Source organism: Ascaphus truei, chromosome 7 (assembly GCF_040206685.1).
Source record: "Ascaphus truei isolate aAscTru1 chromosome 7, aAscTru1.hap1, whole genome shotgun sequence".
NCBI classification, from domain to species: domain Eukaryota; kingdom Metazoa; phylum Chordata; class Amphibia; order Anura; family Ascaphidae; genus Ascaphus; species Ascaphus truei.
Window position 1 is genome coordinate 34,115,557 of NC_134489.1, and position 18,382 is coordinate 34,133,938.

Sequence of the window (18,382 nt, forward strand, 5' to 3'; positions counted from 1 at the left end):
TAAGTTTATGTCGGCGGAGGGCCATCCAGGATGATATAGCGGAGAGGCAATCAAAGACTTTGGTCTGTACAGCAGGAGTAAGGTCAGGGGTTGAAAAGTAAATTTGTGTGTCGTCAGCATAGAGGTGATATTTGAACCCAGGAGATGTGATTGGGTCACCTAGAGAGAGTGTGTACAGAGAAAAGAGAAGAGGTCCCAGGACAGAGCCCTGGGGTACCCCCACAGAGAGATCAATAGAGGAGGAGGTGTTAGCAGAAGAGACACTGAAAGTACGATGGGAGAGGTAAGAGGAGATCCAGGATAGAGCTTTGTTCCGAATACCAAGAGTATGGAGAATGTGAATGAGAAGAGGGTGGTCCACACTATGCTGCGGGATTCCAGTTGGGTTTTGCTCAATCGGCACACCCATGCGGCCGCTGTAAGGCCTGACCATATATGAGAGCCACCAAAACCATCCCTAACCCACCTAATAGGACTTATGATATCAAGAATCATATTAACTGTCTGTCTGAAGGGGTCATATATCTCATTACGTGCAGATGTGGCGCTCAGTACGTAGGAAAGACCCATAGGGCCTTAAAAGTGAGGGTCTTAGAACATTTGGGTTCTATACGAAACAGCAAAGACACTCCCGTCGCCCGCCACATACTGAATGAACATAACGGTGACCCGAAGTTTCTCACCTTCTGTGGGATCAAACACATACCCTGGGGTCCCCGAAAAGGTAACTGGGATAGACGTCTGATGCAGCGTGAGTGTCAATGGATATTCACGCTGCAGACTCTACAACCAAGTGGCCTTAACGAGGGGTATATTTATTCAGCATTTCTATAGGGACCTATAATTACCTGACCCGTAGGCAGGTTCTTATGAGGATGGTAGTACCAATGCCAGAACCATGTCAATATGTCCAATAATTTGTGATTAATAGGGTCTTATTACCCCACATGACCGTATTGACTACTATAGGCGGTCACCTTAACATACCCACACTCCTACATCACTGACAACCCATATATCATTATGAATTAATATAACTGTAGATATAGTAGGGGAAGTGGAAAAAGGAGAGCTATTAACAACAGAGGGTACGTATGGAGTTTTAGATAAATAGTCTTAAACTCATTACGTCCGTATTGACTTTAGAGGCGGTCATTAGTAAGGGTTAATACTCCTACATTACTGATATTAAACATGGTTCCTAAAAAACATATACTTACACATGACTGATATCATACATGGTTACTATAAATATATACTTACCTGTTGATGTATTCAGAGTGTTAAGTAAGAATATGAATATGTGATATTGGAATCTGCCACCCTCAGAACCACCATTTCCTATATATGTGTTTACTACAGTTATCTCACTGCATGTGCCATGCTGACAACGTTTAAACCGTTCCTGTTACAAATGCGAGCATCACGCATCTCATTCCCCATTCAGACAAGTTGCCATAGGCAACATGAATAAACATTAAGTGGACAACGGACTAATAGACTCCATAATGGAGGCACGACACATTAGTCCACTTATAGATACACTCTCTGGATTGGCCGAGGTGTTAAACACGCCCTTGACCGCCCAGTATTTAAAGTAGGGAGGAGATCTACCTAGTCACTCCCATTACCCTGACGAAGCGCCCACGAGCGTGAAACGTACGTCGGTACGTGGTACGTGATGACGTACTTCCGGTGACGTCATCCGGAAGCATAGGGAACCGGGAAGCGAGCAACCGTTTTGAGAGACGATCAGGTCGTATGCGTGCATGAGAGAGCTGATTATGATGTGAGACCATTCCTGCTTTGGCATTGATATATTTAAACGGCCTAATCAGTTCTAAGTACATAAAGGCTTTTTGGTTAGAGTGACAGCGACGCCACGGGATAAAGAGTGACGCGCTGGCTTGTACTTTAGGGACTTAAAGGCACGTATTGAGTTGCGAATTAGCAACCAAGAGTATTGTATTGTATTGTATTGTATGTCTTTATTTATATAGCGCCATTAGTGTACATAGCGCTTCACAGTAGTAATACATGTGGTAATCAAATAAATAACAGATAATATAAATAACAGATCATGGGAATAAGTGCTTTAGACATAAAAGTAACATTTCGGAAGAGGAGTCCCTGCCCCGAGGAGCTTACAGTCTAATTGGTAGGTAGTGAGAATGTACAGAGACAGTAGGAGGGAGTTCTGGTAAGTGCGTCTGCAAGGGGGCCAAGCTTTATGTATCGTGTTTAGAATATCCACAGTGCTATTCATATGCTTCTTTAAGCAAGTGTGTCTTAAGGTGGTTCTTAAAGGTGGATAGAGAGGGTGCTAGTCGGGTACTGAGGGGAAGGGCATTCCAGAGGTGTGGGGCAGTCAGTGAAAAAGGTTTAAGGCGGGAGAGGGCTTTAGATACAAAGGGGGTAGAAAGAAGACATCCTTGAGAAGAACGCAAGAGTCTGGATGGTGCATACCGAGAAATTAGGGATGAGATGTAAGGAGGGGCAGAAGAATGTAAAGCTTTAAAAGTGAGGAGAAGAATGGAGTGTGAGATGCGGGATTTGATCGGAAGCCAGGAGAGAGATTTCATAAGGGGAGAAAGTGTAAACTAAGGCTGTGTCCCAAACATATGATATTTGAACGCTGAGTTTCTTATGTATAGCGGCACACAGGTTACCTAGTCTGTATACCATACATAGTGACATCACCCAAGGACTATATAGTCCTATGGAAATACTACCATAGGGGACTCACTACATTACGGACACTTAAAATACTCATTGATTCCTCTATAAACCATTCAGGCTATATGCTGTACCCAGAACTGATAGAAGAAATTCCTGGGGAGTCTTTTGAGTACTATACTCTATATACTGTCCTGATTACAATTTAGAGTCTCGCTCTGCTCCGGTAACTATACCAGTACTTATCCCCTACACCCCTTTGCTTTCTCTTGTAGCCACATAGTGGTATTTTAGACTAAAGTTGTTGCATATATGTTCAATAAATATGATTTTAAAATTGTTTATGTATGGCTATGGAGGTAACGCCAAGGATTGAATCTTTCCTAGCCTAGCATTTCTGGTTTAGCGAGTGCAAATAGCGAGTGCAAATAGGATTCTTTTAGGCCACTGCTGTGACCTTTCACCGTACTCTAGAATATTTTCTTCCCGTATGCACCCTATTTCTCATACACCAGCACATGTATATAGTAGAACAATTAAAGGTGAGCGGCAGCCATTTCTCTTACCTTGTAATATCTTGTTAACCAGGGAGATTGGGGGACCAATGATTAGCTCTGTAGGACCCATCAGTTCATTAAAGGTTAAAAAAAAAAAGTGCTACTTTAAATCCTGCTAGTGACGATGGCAGCTCTCTGGCGAGAGATGATGATTCTAATCCCTGTTTCTCTGCTTTTAGGAGACCGATTACATCATGTCCTATTTTGATAATGGAGAGGAATTTGGGGGGGACAGCGATGATCACATGGACGAAGCCACATACTGATTCCATCTCTGCCAGTGGCTTTGGGGCATCTGCCCTGCACCTCCGGATTCTTCCTGCTGCCAGTGGCTCGGGGGCATCTGCCCTGCGCCTCCGGATTCCACCTCTGCCAGTGGCTCAGGGGCATCAGGCCCTGCGCCTCCGGATGCCGAGGATCCTTCCTGTAAACGGGCACTCCCTGCTGCCTAACGGTATAAAACCAAGGGAAACTTGAAGCAGAAACGTACCCCCCCTTCAGGGCAGGACCATGTTTATTTTAAAGAGATTTTAGAGCGGTGGCTCCCCAGTGATGAATAACTTTGAACCCTGTACATTTTAGACAGAGGAGAGAAGTACTTTTTTATTATCCCGCGGGCATCGGGACATCTGACCAAGTTATGCCAGTTTCCAAATGGCGCGTTGTTTTCCCCCGCTCCGGGAAGCAGAGTTGATGTTTTATAAGTTCACTTTCCCGTTCCGTTTATACGTTATTTCCATATCCACACCCAGCATCTTGATAGCTGCCGTCTGAACATTGAAAGGTGTTCGGGAGACTGGATCCTTGTAGATGGACTGTGGGGTGTTTTTACTATTTTTGTATTGTACTAGTGAACTGAAGGGAGCTCCGTGGTAAATACCTCTGTTTCTCTGGGTGCCTTTATCCAGAAGGTTTGATAAAGCTATGAAACCATGTACGTGGCACCCTCACGTGGCACACTCATAAGGACAGAAGCAGATAACGTCTGAACAAAAGCAGTTGTTACACAAGTAACCAGCAGAGGGGGTAAGTGCTATATATATAGAGGTCTATTATTGTACATCTAGCGCGCCTTATACCAAACGTGTTGGGTGACATCTAACTGGACTTTTGCAACACATGGCTACTGGTACCCAGTGATTTTAACTCGTATGTAAGTGACTTATGTCTTTTCTTTTGTGATAAATGACTTTTATACTTACCACCGGTGTACACATGTGTGTTTTTTGTTGTTGATATAATGGATATATTTCACTTTTTTTTTGTATACGGGTCATGCCTGCTCTATTTTCATTTCTACATTTCCACAACTAAGTTGTAGCTAGCGGCTGCTCCCCCCCCCCCCCACTCATTCTTGTACCCTAGTTGTGAGTGCCTTCATATTTACTATATATATCATCATCATCATCTCCATTCCTTGTCGATCCACTGCTGGATCAAGCCTCCCCAATGACCTTCCAAGCACTGCGGATACAGCCCTCTTCTCCACGTTGATCCAACACATTTTTTTATTTCATCCTCCCATCTTACTTTTGGTCGTCGTCTTGGTCTTTTAATTTCCCTTGGAATCCAGTCGCAGATCCCCGGCTTCAATCCTGTAGCTCTAAAAAAAAGAAAGGAAAGCAGGAGCGCTGCTTAGATCTCTCTTGGAAACCAGTCGAGTACCATCTTTGTCCAACAAGGGTCATTTCTTCTGGTGATATATGTCCTGCCCGCCGCCATTTTCCTTTCTTCCCCCATGTGATGATGTCACAGACTTTTGTTTGGTTTCGAACCCATTCATTCTTTTCCCGTCTCTTCGGGTAATACTCACGCACATTCAGTGGGGAGAGGCTGTGTATAAGCAGCTGCCTTCAATGGTCTACGGGAGTAATTATGAGCTTTCTTCACTTAGTATCAAAGTACTTTGCATCTATACTGGCCACTGTTCTCACGGAGTAATTTATAGAGAAGCATGAGCGGTTAAAGAGGAGTATGCATAATATTGGGCAATAGCACTGAACACATCTGGTTGGCTTTACATCAGACATGTGTGTTACTGTCTGCATCTGGCTTTTCTCTGAAGTGGTTTATACCAGTCTGGCTGTCCCACCTGTGTCACACACAAGGGATGAGCAGGGTTCTGAGATGTGACACCTCAAATAAGAAATCTTACATGTCAGTGGTCTAGGACGGTTTGCCGCGACCAGATTTCCGCCTGCGTTTAGCCGCAGGGACCTCTCGTCCGGTTCGCCACCAAGGTACGTCCGTAACCTTACCCTAAAAAACCCTAATCCTTAGCCCCAATACTGACGCTACCTCCTACCCTAAAAATCTTAACCCCGTAACCTAAAAAACCTTACCCTTATCCCCTACTCTAAAAACCTAACCCCTTATCCTAATCCTCTAACCTAAAAACTTGAACCACTTACCCAGAACCCCTTACCCGTATCCGCTACCCTAAAAACTTAACCCCTTATCCTTATCCCCTTACCCTAATCCCCTAACCTAAAAACTTGAACCGCTTACCCAGAACCCCTTACCCTTATCCCCTACCCTAAAAAACTAACCCCTTATCCTAATCCCCTACCCTAAAAACTTTAACCCCTTACTCTAAAACCCCTTATCCCCTACCTGAAAAACCTAGCCTCTTACCCTAAAGGTAGGGGGTACCGTAACTGCTAAATGAATTAATATCAGGGTGCGCGGTTCCCAGTCCTGATACGCTGTTCCTCTATGCGACCTCTTGGTGTCACTGCTCTCCGGCTTCTCGCCCCAATGACAGAATCATTTCGCAAACAACACGTAAAGAGCCCGGAAAACGTTGTTTTAAAGGGCCCGAGTGTATTGGTAATGGGAACTGTAACATGCAGTGTTAGGCGCATACTGCAGACTAGCGACGGTGTCACATGAGCAGCGAATTACAAACTCGTAATATTCACCAACATCGGTGCGTTGTATTCCCTTCCGGCTACAAGGGGGGTAACACATTTAGGGGTAAGAAGGCATTATATAAGTTATGGTGGGTAAAGAAATGACCTCCACCGTACAGCAAATACAAATACCATTTGTGAGCACATTCACACATTATCTCTTAGCATACACTGCTTCCACTACAGCCAGGGATTCTGGGAAATGACATGCAAATGAGCACACAGTGTCACCTTAATATGGATATGAAGTAAAAAGGTGGCACTGTGTGCTCTTTTGCATGCCATTTCCCAGAATCCCTTGCTGCAGTGGAAGCACTGTATGCTAAGAGATAATGGGGAAGGGCAGGGTTGCAGACCTGTCTGAGACGTGTGAATGTGCTCACAAATGGTATTTTTATTTGCTGTGCACTGTACATGTACCTCAAACCTTACAGAAATATAGTTGTTTTTGATAAAACATTCGGTATTGTAACTGGAATTGTTTAATACAAGGGCAAACGGCCATGGGGTGAGTGACCCATTGCTGACCTTTCTGGGGACAAAACGGGTGGGCAACTCCAGTCCTCAAAGGGCCACCAACAAGTCAGGTTTTCAGGATATCCTTGCTTCAGCACAGGTGGCTCAATCAGTCCCAGCTTCAGCACAGGTGCTCCAATCGACTGAGCCTCTGATTGAGCCACCTGTGCTGAAGCTGGGATATCCTGAAAACCTGACCCGTTGGCCCTTGATGACTGGAGTTTCCCACTCCTGGGTTATAAGCTAATATTGCTACTTTTCCAACAGCCGAGGCGTTTCCCCTCCGTGCTTCCATTATTTACCTTATATCTCGAAGCAGAGATCCCGGCGTCTCATTCTTTATTATAGGATTTGAATCGGGGGGGGGGGGGGGGGGGAATAGTCCGGTGTTCTTTTCAGCGTTGGGATACCCCTTGTTTCCCGAGATACTGGTGACGTATTTACTGTGCCTCAGTTACTGGAAAGAACATTGCTAGATATTCAGGACAGAAAACCATGATTGACTATTTCACTGTCACAGGGGAAGAATTCCACATACAACAGTGTATCTGCAGAAAAAGACGGATAGATCAACACTTTATGGTATCGATAATAGCCAGAATCGCTACTCTTTCTCCCCTAGCCATTTTGATTGTAGATCGATTTTTGGATTAATGTATATACATTGTATTGTTATGGTATCTGCCTGCAACACTGCTTCAGGGAATTATTAGGTTAATAATATACGCAGTTGGCAGGTGTATGCAGCAGCGTGTATCGATGTGTACAGACACAATAATAACAGCCTAATTCTGCTGACTTGCCCAAGGTCACATGGATGTAGCTCAGACTAAGATTCAAAGCGGGTTCACATGTTTCAAGGACGGTGACGTTACCACCAGTCCATTCCTTCCTTACAGGGTCATGTCACCAGGGCACACTACCAGGCCTTTAATTGGCAAGAGCCATAGATCTTGACTAGGATTAATGGTGAACGTGTGTGTTTATGGGTTTATTCTAAGTTACATGTTTGTTTTCTTCCTTGGAGTACAAGAAGTACTGTGCTGTGCGGTAAGCAAGCCCAAGATACCAGGGTAAACAAAAGCTTTCATTGTACAGGCGGCTCTGCTGGAGACAGCTGTTTACTGGATGCCTTCCAAGCCTGTGACGGCTTCACTCTGTCCAGGAACATGGAAGAATATTCTCCTAATTCCTAGCAGAGTGTTACCGCAGGGAGGATGGGGAATTGTATCTCACAAGCAGGTTAGAATTGGACCATGCTGACGAGAGATGGGATACTTAGAAAACAAGGGACACTATTACTGAACAAAAATAGCTCGATCTCGTTAGCTAATGAACTTTGTGTCTACTAATGTCATTAGTTCCAACGTGATCTCAAAAACATATTTGCATTTTTGTTTTCTAATTAGTGCCGTAATATGAATCGGGTACAGCGCTGTACAAACATCACGTGTCTTCTGGTGTTCGCAGCCTATTATAGTATACACTAATAGGAGACCTAGGGGGATAGGAGGCGTTACAACCTGGGACCATTCTACACTTCTCCACTACTAATACAGGTGAAGCTGCAGTTAGATGTTAGTTTCAGGGAGGAGAATTCTGGTCTATGAAGTATGCAACCCCAACTCTGTAGGAAATAATACATGAATAGTCATAGAAACAATTTGACATCAACATTCATGGAAATCAGAAAAACACTTGAGTTCTCAATGGTGTTTTTTTTCGGGGGGGGGGGGAGCGCGGCAAGTCCTAATGGAACTTTAATCTTTTCAAGGCCAGGCGTCTGAAAGGTGATATGATGTATTTACTACTAGAGGTGTTCTGGGCTAATTGGGAGAATAATGTATTAAGTCGTCAAAACACCTATCTCTGTTTATGTGCTGATGATCCCTTTAGAATAAAGCCCCAAAACAATCCTGATCCTTAACACCAGACATGCAGCAGCTTCTCCTGTTCCGTATATTGGAACCTGCAAGGGTGCGTGAGCTCATCGTGCAGAATTTGGGGACATTCCCAGGCATGGTCAGTGTAAAGGATTCAGCCAGGCTTATTTGTGAAGGAGGTTTTGCTTTCCCAGAATGGATGGACCGCTTTTCCTTCCAGATCTTCATCTCGTACACTGGCCTGAGGCGGTGGGGTATTGCTTCCGTAGAAGGCCACGGTAACTCAAAACTGCTTCATAACAATTAGGCTGTTTGGGGCAGAGTTTCATTGTCTTGCCTCTCATGGGCGCCAGTCTATGTATATCACCACCGTGATACATTAATGTTCTCCGTAGTTGCCAACGATCGAGACATCCTTGGCTTCTCCTTCGTGTGGTAGGGAAGGGACAGAGGGGCGGTGACAGTCACAGGGCGATTGTAGGTCAGAGACAGACGCATATGCTGTTACATTAATAGAGAGCATACAGGAGGCCTTGGAAGGAGAACAGTTTCTTTTTTTAATTATTATAATTAATAATTATTACAATATATTATAATTAATCATTACGATTTTTGATAGAGCACTCCCTATCTATGGAGATAGTGCCGATCGGGGCATTCTATTCAACTCAATGGGTGTTTCCATTTGATAGCGTCCGGGGACCACCCTGCTTCTGGCGATACCTCAGTAGTAGGTGCCGATAACCGCTTTGGCTGAGCTGGCTGGGGTTTAAAGTTCAAAGCTCCCGCGTCAAGCTGGCCAATAGGACGCCAAACCTGATGTCACGGCTTCCTATTGGCTCGCAGAACGCGGGAGCTTTGAAACGCCGATATAATGTGAACCCTGGTAGCCGAGCAGAGCAGCTACCGGCACCCCCTACGGAGGTAAGGATCTCCAGAACAGGGGGTCCCCAGAGCTGAAATTAATGGAGTTCAGCTCTGGAAACCCCCCCCCCCACCCCCCCGCTTCAATTATAATAGACACAGTTAACCCACTCACTGCCAGTGAGGTCTGCCATATATTGGGAAGGAAGGGGTTAACTGAATTCTCTCGGTCCTTCAGTAAAAGACCCCGCCCCAGGCTTGTTTTCCTCTTGGTGCACAGGTCTCCGTGCTGCGCCTGTCTGGGTCTCCTGATAGGAAGTGTGGGAGGGCTTAGCGAAGCGAGAGAACAACGCGTACGCACGCTACATGGGGCCAGAAAGGGGCTGCCCCCCCCCTCTCTACCCATCTAAGGATCCAGATACAGCTGGATTCGCAATGCCCTGTATATGATATAGGGGAACTCTATCTCTCCCCACCCCTTGTTCTGCACAGGCATGTTTTGTTTTGCACTAAGGAATGTAAAAGGAACATCTTGTATTTATTGATTCCTGTGCAGCGAGTGTTTGACGACAGGGTAACTCTGACCCCGGGAGCTTGCACTCTCATTTCTACCATCAAGGTGCTTATATGTAAACAGCGCAACGTAAAACACATGGCTTAATAATATTATTTGTATCTTATATAGGGCTGGCAGTGCACGCAGTACTGTATATACAATGTAGCAGACACATCGAATCCCTGCTCCAAAGAGCTTACAATCTAATTTTGGTGCCCGAGGCTTTGAACCAGATTCAAACGCTTCAAAAGCAGCGTGGGAAGGAATTAATTTAACCCTTTCCCACTGAGTGGCTCAGTGAGTAAAGACAGTGACTCTGTGACTGTCACTGTCACTGTGACACTGAGTTTGAAGCGGGGAAACCTGGTTCAATTCCCGGTGCCGGCTCCTTGTGACCTTGGGCAAGTCACTTTATCTGGTGCCTCAGGCACCAAAAACATAGAGTGTAAGCTCCACGGGGCAGTGTCTGTGTCTGTAACATTCCTATGTGCTGAGTACCACGCGCTGTGCTGTAACTGTGACGCGCTTTGTGTCCCACTGGGAGAAAAGCGCTAGATGAAATAAAGCTGTTGCTTCTGCTGCCCAATAAACCGTTTTGTTCCAAGTGGTTTATTAGGGTCAGCTGCTCCTGGGAATAGTGAACTGATGTGGCGTTAAATGTTTTAAATTTAGGTGAGTGACACCTTTTTATTTAATCCAAACGTTATAAATATTTTTACATCATTTTTACAAGCGTATCGCTTGTGTTAGGCTGGGGCCATAGAGGGGGTAGCAGGGCTGAGGCGCGCTGACGCTGAGGCTCGCCTGCTGAAATCTGCGCGATTTCATGCCCATGCAGGCGAACCAGCGGGCGCGATCGGGAGGCGGGGCAGTGACGTCGCTGGGCCAATCGCCCGCGACGCACCGACGTCAACATCACGGCGCCGACGTCACTGCGCCGTGACGTTGACGCTGCTCCGCGCTGATTGGATGTTTTAAGCCGACAGCGCTCTGAAAAACAGCTTGGCTGTCGGCTGAAAAATCCAGCGCCTCAGCACGCCTGCGGACGCTCGCGTGAGCCCCCTCTCAAGGCATCCTCATTGAGGATGCAGGGGCTCAGCGCGGAGCGTCCACACGGCTCAGCGCGGCCTGTCCTTACGACAGGGTCATTTGACGCCATACCGCCCGAAGCCGGCTGAATCACGGTAAGTGAGTTACAGAGGCCTTGTGCTGTCCCCCGGCATTTCATTTAAATGCCTTCAGGAAGAGCGTGGGGTCTCTGCCACCGCCGCGCCACCTCCCCCCCCAGTATGCGCACCCCTGGGATATAGCCTAGAGCGGCAATTTTTTGGGGGGAGAAAATGTGTGTGAGAGGGTCTTACTTTTTCTGGAGCGGGCCCCCTTCTGTAGCGTCGAGTCGTCATGATGACCTGCCGGCAAATGAAGCCGCAATCTCAAGACAACGCGGTGTCACCTGCTGCCGTGACGTCACAACGCCACTACTACGGGCGGCAGAAACGTGAGTCCGCCACTGGCTGCGGCCTCACGAACGTTGAGACCGACTTCCGCCGTGGATCGGCTTGAGAAGAGGTTGATCTGCAGAGTTTCACGCGGGACACTGCAAATGCCATTCAAGTGGCCCACGGATTGGCCACCTGTGACATAAGGCGAAAGGAGACCCTGTTCCGAAGAGCTTACAATCTAAGTGGTATATTGGGAGACTTACAGACAGTACAAAAGCACAAGTTAGGGAGGCCACGTGCATCTGGAGTCGGTAGTGTAGGCGAATAGAAAAGTATTAATTTATGCACAGGAAGCAAATATGTTAATGATATAGCAGTGCACATCATGTTTGTCCCAAGAGCGTACACTCTAAAGGGCACTTCCCATTTCATCTTCGTTAACCTCTCTGCTGCCAGAGGACCTGCAGCACTTTGCAAACACTAAGGTTATGGCCCCAGTGTCGGCTCCTGCACGCGCGCCAGGCGACCTGAGTGCAAGCCGTGGCTGGGTTGCTCTCATTGGCTGACGTGGCCAATGCTTGGCTGCCACGCCAAAAGATAAATTTCTTGTCTTTTTGCAAAGGCGGTCACGCATCGCGCTTCCCGCAGGCGCATGCAGGCAGCCACTGGGGCCGGCCCCATAGAGGACCATACCATCTGTGCGCCGCGCATGCTGTAGCGCATGCCATAGCGGCCACTGGGGCCGTAGCCTAAAGCTGCAGAAACTTAACCATTTCGAGATGAATGGCCTGAGAACTGCCCCTGCCCTCCCCGAGATCAGGATAACTGCCCCTGCCCTCCCCGAGGTCAGGATAACTGCCCCTGCCCTCCCCGAGGTCAGGATAACTGCCCCTGCCCTCCCCGAGGTCAGGTTAACTGCCCCTGCCCTCCCCGAGGTCAGGATAACTGCCCCTGCCCTCCCCGAGGTCAGGATAACTGCCCGGCACGCAAAACAAAAGGGAAAGATGAGTTTGTGAAGTGTCATTGAGAAAGGGTCACAATAGGCCAGGGGTGGCCATCCGCAGTCCTCAAGGGACACCAACAGGCCAGGTTTTCAGGATAACCCTGCTTCAGCACAGGTGGCTCAATCAGTGGCTCAGTCAAAGACTGAGCCACTGATTGAGTCACCTGTGCTAAAGCAGTCTTCAACTAAGCCACCTATGCTGAAGCAGAGATATCTTGAAAACCTGACCTGTTGGTGGCCCTTGAGGACTGGAGTTGGCCGCCCTTGTTATCGGCCAACAGGGTATCGAAAGTAATAGCGATAATATGCAGTGCTGCAATGGGGGGTTACCAGTTACAGTAACTATATTGCCCCTCATCCAACTTCTACAACGGTTATAAAGATACAGTGATATATTCCTAACAACTTAACCGCTCTAAACATGACATAATAACAACCTAAAATGCTTTAACACGGGCATATTGCAAAGTAAATAAGAGAATGTTTTAGATAAAGGTGATTAATCAGCTATAAGGCGATATGACAGATGGGCCTCGGCAGGCTCTCAGTTGGTTGCAAGGCGTATAATGTTTTTGTGGGTGACTCTGCTGCACTTTCCCTTCCTCCTGCATTATGTATCTTTGGTATTCGTTTGGCTAGGAGCTGTTTGCAAAAATATGTTGTATGTTGCTTTTGTGTGATTTACTGTGTGCTGCGCCCTTCCTGCCTCTAAGCTTTATTTATAAAATGTGTTACGGGGAAGTAATACAGTGAGAGTTACCACTCATTTTCACGTCTGTCCTGGGCACAGAGTTATGACATAATACATGTTTACAAATACATAGTTACATAAGTGAGCAGGGTTATACATTATATACTAGACATTGCATGCACAGTAAGAGATAAAATATATTATAGGCGTATGTAACAGTTACAGACTAGATAAAAATGTGAGACAGCTTTAGTTTTTAAAGAACTTAGATTGTTGGCGACTGTGAGAGTCTCCGGTAGACTGGCCAGCAGGAATAAGACGCGTGTCAAAGAGGAGAACCAATGTGAAGATTCGTCCAACGACAAACATCAAGATCACAGCAAGAAGAAGAGACAGAAAGAGAAGACCACAAAGAAAGAAGAAGGATCATCCAGAAGAAAGATAAGACTGCAAAAGAAACCTTGATGGGATACAACTTACACAAGGCCGTGTAAGTTTTCCTTTTATTGATTCATTTTGCATTCATTTTGCATCCATAGACTTGTTTCACCCACCTAAGTCTTAACCCTTCTCTAAGGAGTATAAACCTCCCTCTGAGGACACTCCAAGGGTGTCAGAACGCCACTGAACATCATAGGGAGATAATACAATCACACTCCACCATTCCTTACGCTGTGCTCCCCCATCCCTTCTCACATTCCATATATCAAGGGTTCTGGATAGACCCTAGTGGGGTAGTTCGAGTCACTATATACACATATCTTACTATTTAAGATATTTAAGATATTCAAATCCTATACCAACCACGGTCAGAGTTAGCGCCCGGGGAATACACCACATCAGATCTCAGATGATAAGTGCAGCGTGTGGTAGGGGTGAGGAGCTTGTTCAGTGAGCCTCTGTCTGGACGGGTCACATTATGTACCTCTGCACCCTTCTGCATCCAATTGTTGGACTGACCTGAAAACCTTTACGGTGTTTCCCTTGTTCTCCTTCATGGTGGCTGCCGTTTCCAAGTTCTGCAGAACAAGATGGCTGCCCTTTGTCTTTCTTAGCTGTGAGATCGACATTGTTATTTTCTGCTTTATTGGTACTGAAAAATGGTGCCGTATCTCGGTTTAACATCATATTCAGGGTTGCCACCACTCCGGGTTTGACCCAGAGACTACGGGTTTTGGCCACGTATCTCCGGGGTCCGGGTTTACCTTGTAAAACTCTGGGTGGCGGCATGCGATGGCGACGGCATCTCCCCCCCCCCCCCCCTGCAACTGCTGTCAATATGACTACGCGGTGACAAATGGTGCCGCGTTGCCGTGACAACTAGAATGCTACGGATGCCCGTTGCAATGACAACGAGATGCTGCATGACGTCACGCGTCTCCGTGTTGCCATGACAACGTGACAGCACATGATGCTTCGGCGCCACAAGGCGTCCCGTTGTCATGGTAAATTGATGCCATTTGGCACCGCACAGGCAGTGTGACAGCAGTTGCACAGGGGAGGATGCCGGGAGGATGTCAGGATGCCAGAGGATATCAGGAGCCACCGGCACCGCCAATGGTAAGAGCTAAATGTAAAAATGTTATCTCTGGGTTAGCCTTCAGGAGAAGGTGACAACCCTGAACACATTTGATTCTATATATTGATCCCCAATACCTGCAGTCCTGCTCATGAGTATTTTGAATTGTAACAGAAGGCAGTGATATTTCTGTGGGACACACAGTGTTTCTCTAGGTGCTTGTTCAGTGTCTGATAGAGCCTTTTGATGCTGGCAGTCTCTTCCCGCTTGAATCTCCAGTCTCATACGCACAGCATAGGATGTGGAATCAGGTATAGTAGACCTAGCTGGAGCAGGATTACTAAATGTACTGTTGGGCGGCCTGCCTGTGGCTGATCACTTCTGGTGCCTAATGCGTTCCTGAGTAGTGCAAATAATTTTCAGCTGTAGCTAAATCTTCAAGAGGCCAGCAATTAATCTCTCGAACGGCAACTCCATCCAGCTGTCCAATTATCATACCTGCTTCTTGTATAACTGTCACCGGATACTGCCTGAACAAGGCTCTCAAACTGTCAGGTGGATCTGCCTCCTTACCGATGTACTATGGCAGCCACGGCGCTCCAAAGGTGTACGGCATAATGTTGGCGTTACAGTGATACAGTCCATACTTACTAAGCCATGGTGCCCATCAGTCACCTCCTGCTTTGGACTCCTTTATATCCTGTGTGTGATGCCGAAAATGTAGGGTCCCCCTTTCACAAGATAACAGGCAGGGCACCTTCACCATTATTCACTAGGGCAGGCAGGAGGAAGACTTGAAACATCTCCTTACATTTATGTCAATTTATACATCTCTCTCTCTCTCTCTGTGTCCTGTTTCTAACCCCCTCTTCAACAGACACATCCACCTTCAAATCCCAACTGCCCTCCGTAGAACTCAGCGCTGGCGACTCCTCCGAAGTTTCCGTGAGCAGCAGCTCAGCTCTTGCAAAGTCTTTGCCTCAGCTACGGCATTGCAAGGGGATATCCGGAGCTGAACCAGCTTCATTTCAGCTTCAGGAACAACACCCTGGTTCCAGAGATATTTGGTAAAGTACCACCGGTAGCGTACCCTTCAGGAGGAACAAAATGGTGTTCAAATCTCCCGAGTTATGCGCCCCAATAGTAAACTGCGATGTCATCCACCCCCGGCTTCCTATTAACCTGCATAATGCAGGGATTTAAACATCAAGAAGTAACCAGTAACACCTTTCCCAATAAGTATCTTGGAAACCAAGGTGAAATGCAAGCAGGTCATTTCCGGGGACGCCTGCTTCCTATCTATTAAAAAAAAGGAGGGGGGGGGGGGGACTTCAGGTGTTGTGGATCGGGAGAAAAATATCAGTCAAAATGAATATACTCCCACGGTTATTATATCACTTCCAGACCCTCCCTGTCCGGATACCTGGATCTGAATTAAAAAAAACCTACAAAATAAAATATTCCACTATATCTGGCAGGGGAAAAGGCCCAGGACAGCCAGATCAGTTATGCTCACGTCAAAAATAAAAGGAGGGATGGGCGTCCCGGATGTCTCAAAGTACTACCAGGCGGCCCAATTATGGCAAGTGGTGGTCTGGAATGCAGACCCAGCCCCATGTTGCTGGTTCGCTATTGAATGTCAGTACGCCAGAAGGTCTTCTCTGCCGATGTCCTTATTGCCCCTGGAAAAAAAGGAGCTACAGGTGTTACAGTTTGAGCTGGGACCGATGAGATGTACATGGGAGATATGGACCTAGTCTAAGAATAAATTGAAACTTATTTCAACCACCTTACAACTTATTCCTCTTTTTAACAACCCACATTTTCCCCCAGGATGTGATACTAAACAATTTGATCAATTCAAAACTAAAAGTATTAGGACAATTGCCAACTTATTACATAACAGGGAATTCCTTCGTTTTCAGGACCTACAAACCAGATGTGAAACCCCAGACCTCTCTGTTTAAATATTTGCAGATTCTACATTTTCTGCAAAAAAAAATCCCCAAAATTAGAATTCACCCCTCTCTCAAATTTTGAAGTATTATGTAGAAGAGGTACTTACCAAAAAGGCCTGATCACAAAAATATATGCGGGTATGGCGGCCGCGGGGGACCCTCCTGATCCCAATTATATGCTCAAATGGGCGGCCGATTTAAATTTGGAAATTGATAGAGATGACTGGGAAGATATCTGGGAGTTTGCCGCAAAGACCTCTATTTGTACAACTCTCAAAGAAAATATTCATAAAATTCTATATCACTGGTATCTCGCCCCAAGTCGTCTGAAGCAGATCTCCCCGGCAACATCAGACCTGTGCTGGAGGGGGGGTGGACAAAGAGGTGACATGGTTCACATTTGGTGGTCATGCCCAGCGATCCAGAAATATTGGATCACGATCCAAACTATTATTAAGGATGTAACAGATCTTTCGATTCCCATAGACCCTTTTACTTTTCTCCTGGCGAAACCAGTTGAAGATATAAGCCGGCGTATGAGGAGGCTGGTATCATTTATACTGACGGCGGCTAGACGCGCCGTGGCGGCTTCCTGGAAGATCGCCCCCCCCCTCTAGGCAAACTGTAGATAAAAGAATAACCGAGGTGACGCGGATGGAAAAAATGACAGCGTCTCTAAAACAATCTACAGACGAATTTTACAAAACACGGGATCCGTGGCTGGGGCACTAAATGTAATACAACATGTAATACAAAACACGGGATCCGTGGCTGGGGCACTAAATGTAATACAACATGTAATACAAAACACGGGATCCGTGGCTGGGGCACTAAATGTAATACAACATGTAATACAAAACACGGGATCCGTGGCTGGGGCACTAAATGTAATACAACATGTAATACAAAACACGGGATCCGTGGCTGGGGCACTAAATGTAATACAACATGTAATACAAAACACGGGATCCGTGGCTGGGGCACTAAATGTAATACAACATGTAATACAAAACAGTCAAACAGAGGGGAGCGAAACGGTTGTGGGGAGGAGGTATCCTCTCCCCCCCTCCCCCTCCCCTTCTTAGTTGTCTTCTCTCCTCTTTCTCTCTGTATTCTTCCTCTTTGTTCTTATTACCCCGCAGATAGTATATAACTCACCCTGTTAGAGCATATAAGTACATAGTTAAGAGTGTGTGTATGATTATTCTAGAGTATTGCATTGGTACTATTCCTACTCCATGTATGAGAGAGTTCGCTCAGTGGTGTGTGGGAGCTCCGATGTCTGTGATGTGCACTATGCGGAAAACTAATAAAAACTATTTGAAATTAAAAAAAAAAAAGAGGGGGAGGGGCAGTGGCATATTTGACATTAGGCCCAGGTCTCGGCCGTCAAAATTTTGGGGCGGCAAAAATGTCCATCCCCATATACATTTGCCGCGCTCTCTGGCCTGATGGGAAGCCATTTACATGTGGCGGGTGCCTCCTTGCTGTCTCCTTTCTGCTGCCCTCCTCTTTCCAATTCGCAGCGTCAAATGATGCAGCGGACATCACCAACGTGGCGTCCCACCGCACCAAATGACGTTGCATTAACCATGGCAACGAGACGCCGTGTGACGTCACTTTGTTGACGTCCGCGGCGTCATGTGGCGCGAATCGGAAGGAGGGCGGCAGAAAGGAGGCGGCCGGCATATGTAAGTGCCTAGGGGCGGCGGGTTTAGAAATCTGACGTTGGGGGGGGGGGGGGCGGGGGGCGATCCAGGTGAGGAGACAAGTTTCACAACCTACGCTCCTCTGAGACGAACACA

General features: G+C 46.6%; 1 protein-coding gene and 1 long non-coding RNA gene across 3 annotated transcripts in view; one reads left to right on the plus strand and one right to left on the minus strand.

The window, feature by feature from the left end:
- The window catches only part of POLR3GL (RNA polymerase III subunit GL), a 25,608-nt gene extending 21,174 nt beyond the window's left edge, over positions 1–4,434 (plus strand). For both annotated transcript variants that reach the window (XM_075607608.1, XM_075607609.1), the window contains exon 8: positions 3,413–4,434. In XM_075607608.1, the coding sequence (XP_075463723.1) occupies positions 3,413–3,499 (87 nt within the window). In that variant the 3' untranslated portion in view covers positions 3,500–4,434. The remainder of the gene's footprint in view (positions 1–3,412) is intronic.
- LOC142498942 (uncharacterized) overlaps positions 1–16,599 on the minus strand; it is a 27,800-nt gene extending 11,201 nt beyond the window's left edge. The window contains exon 1 of the long non-coding RNA XR_012802589.1: positions 14,061–16,599. This is a non-coding gene — a long non-coding RNA (uncharacterized LOC142498942). The remainder of the gene's footprint in view (positions 1–14,060) is intronic.
- Between the last annotated feature and the right edge of the window lie 1,783 nt (positions 16,600–18,382).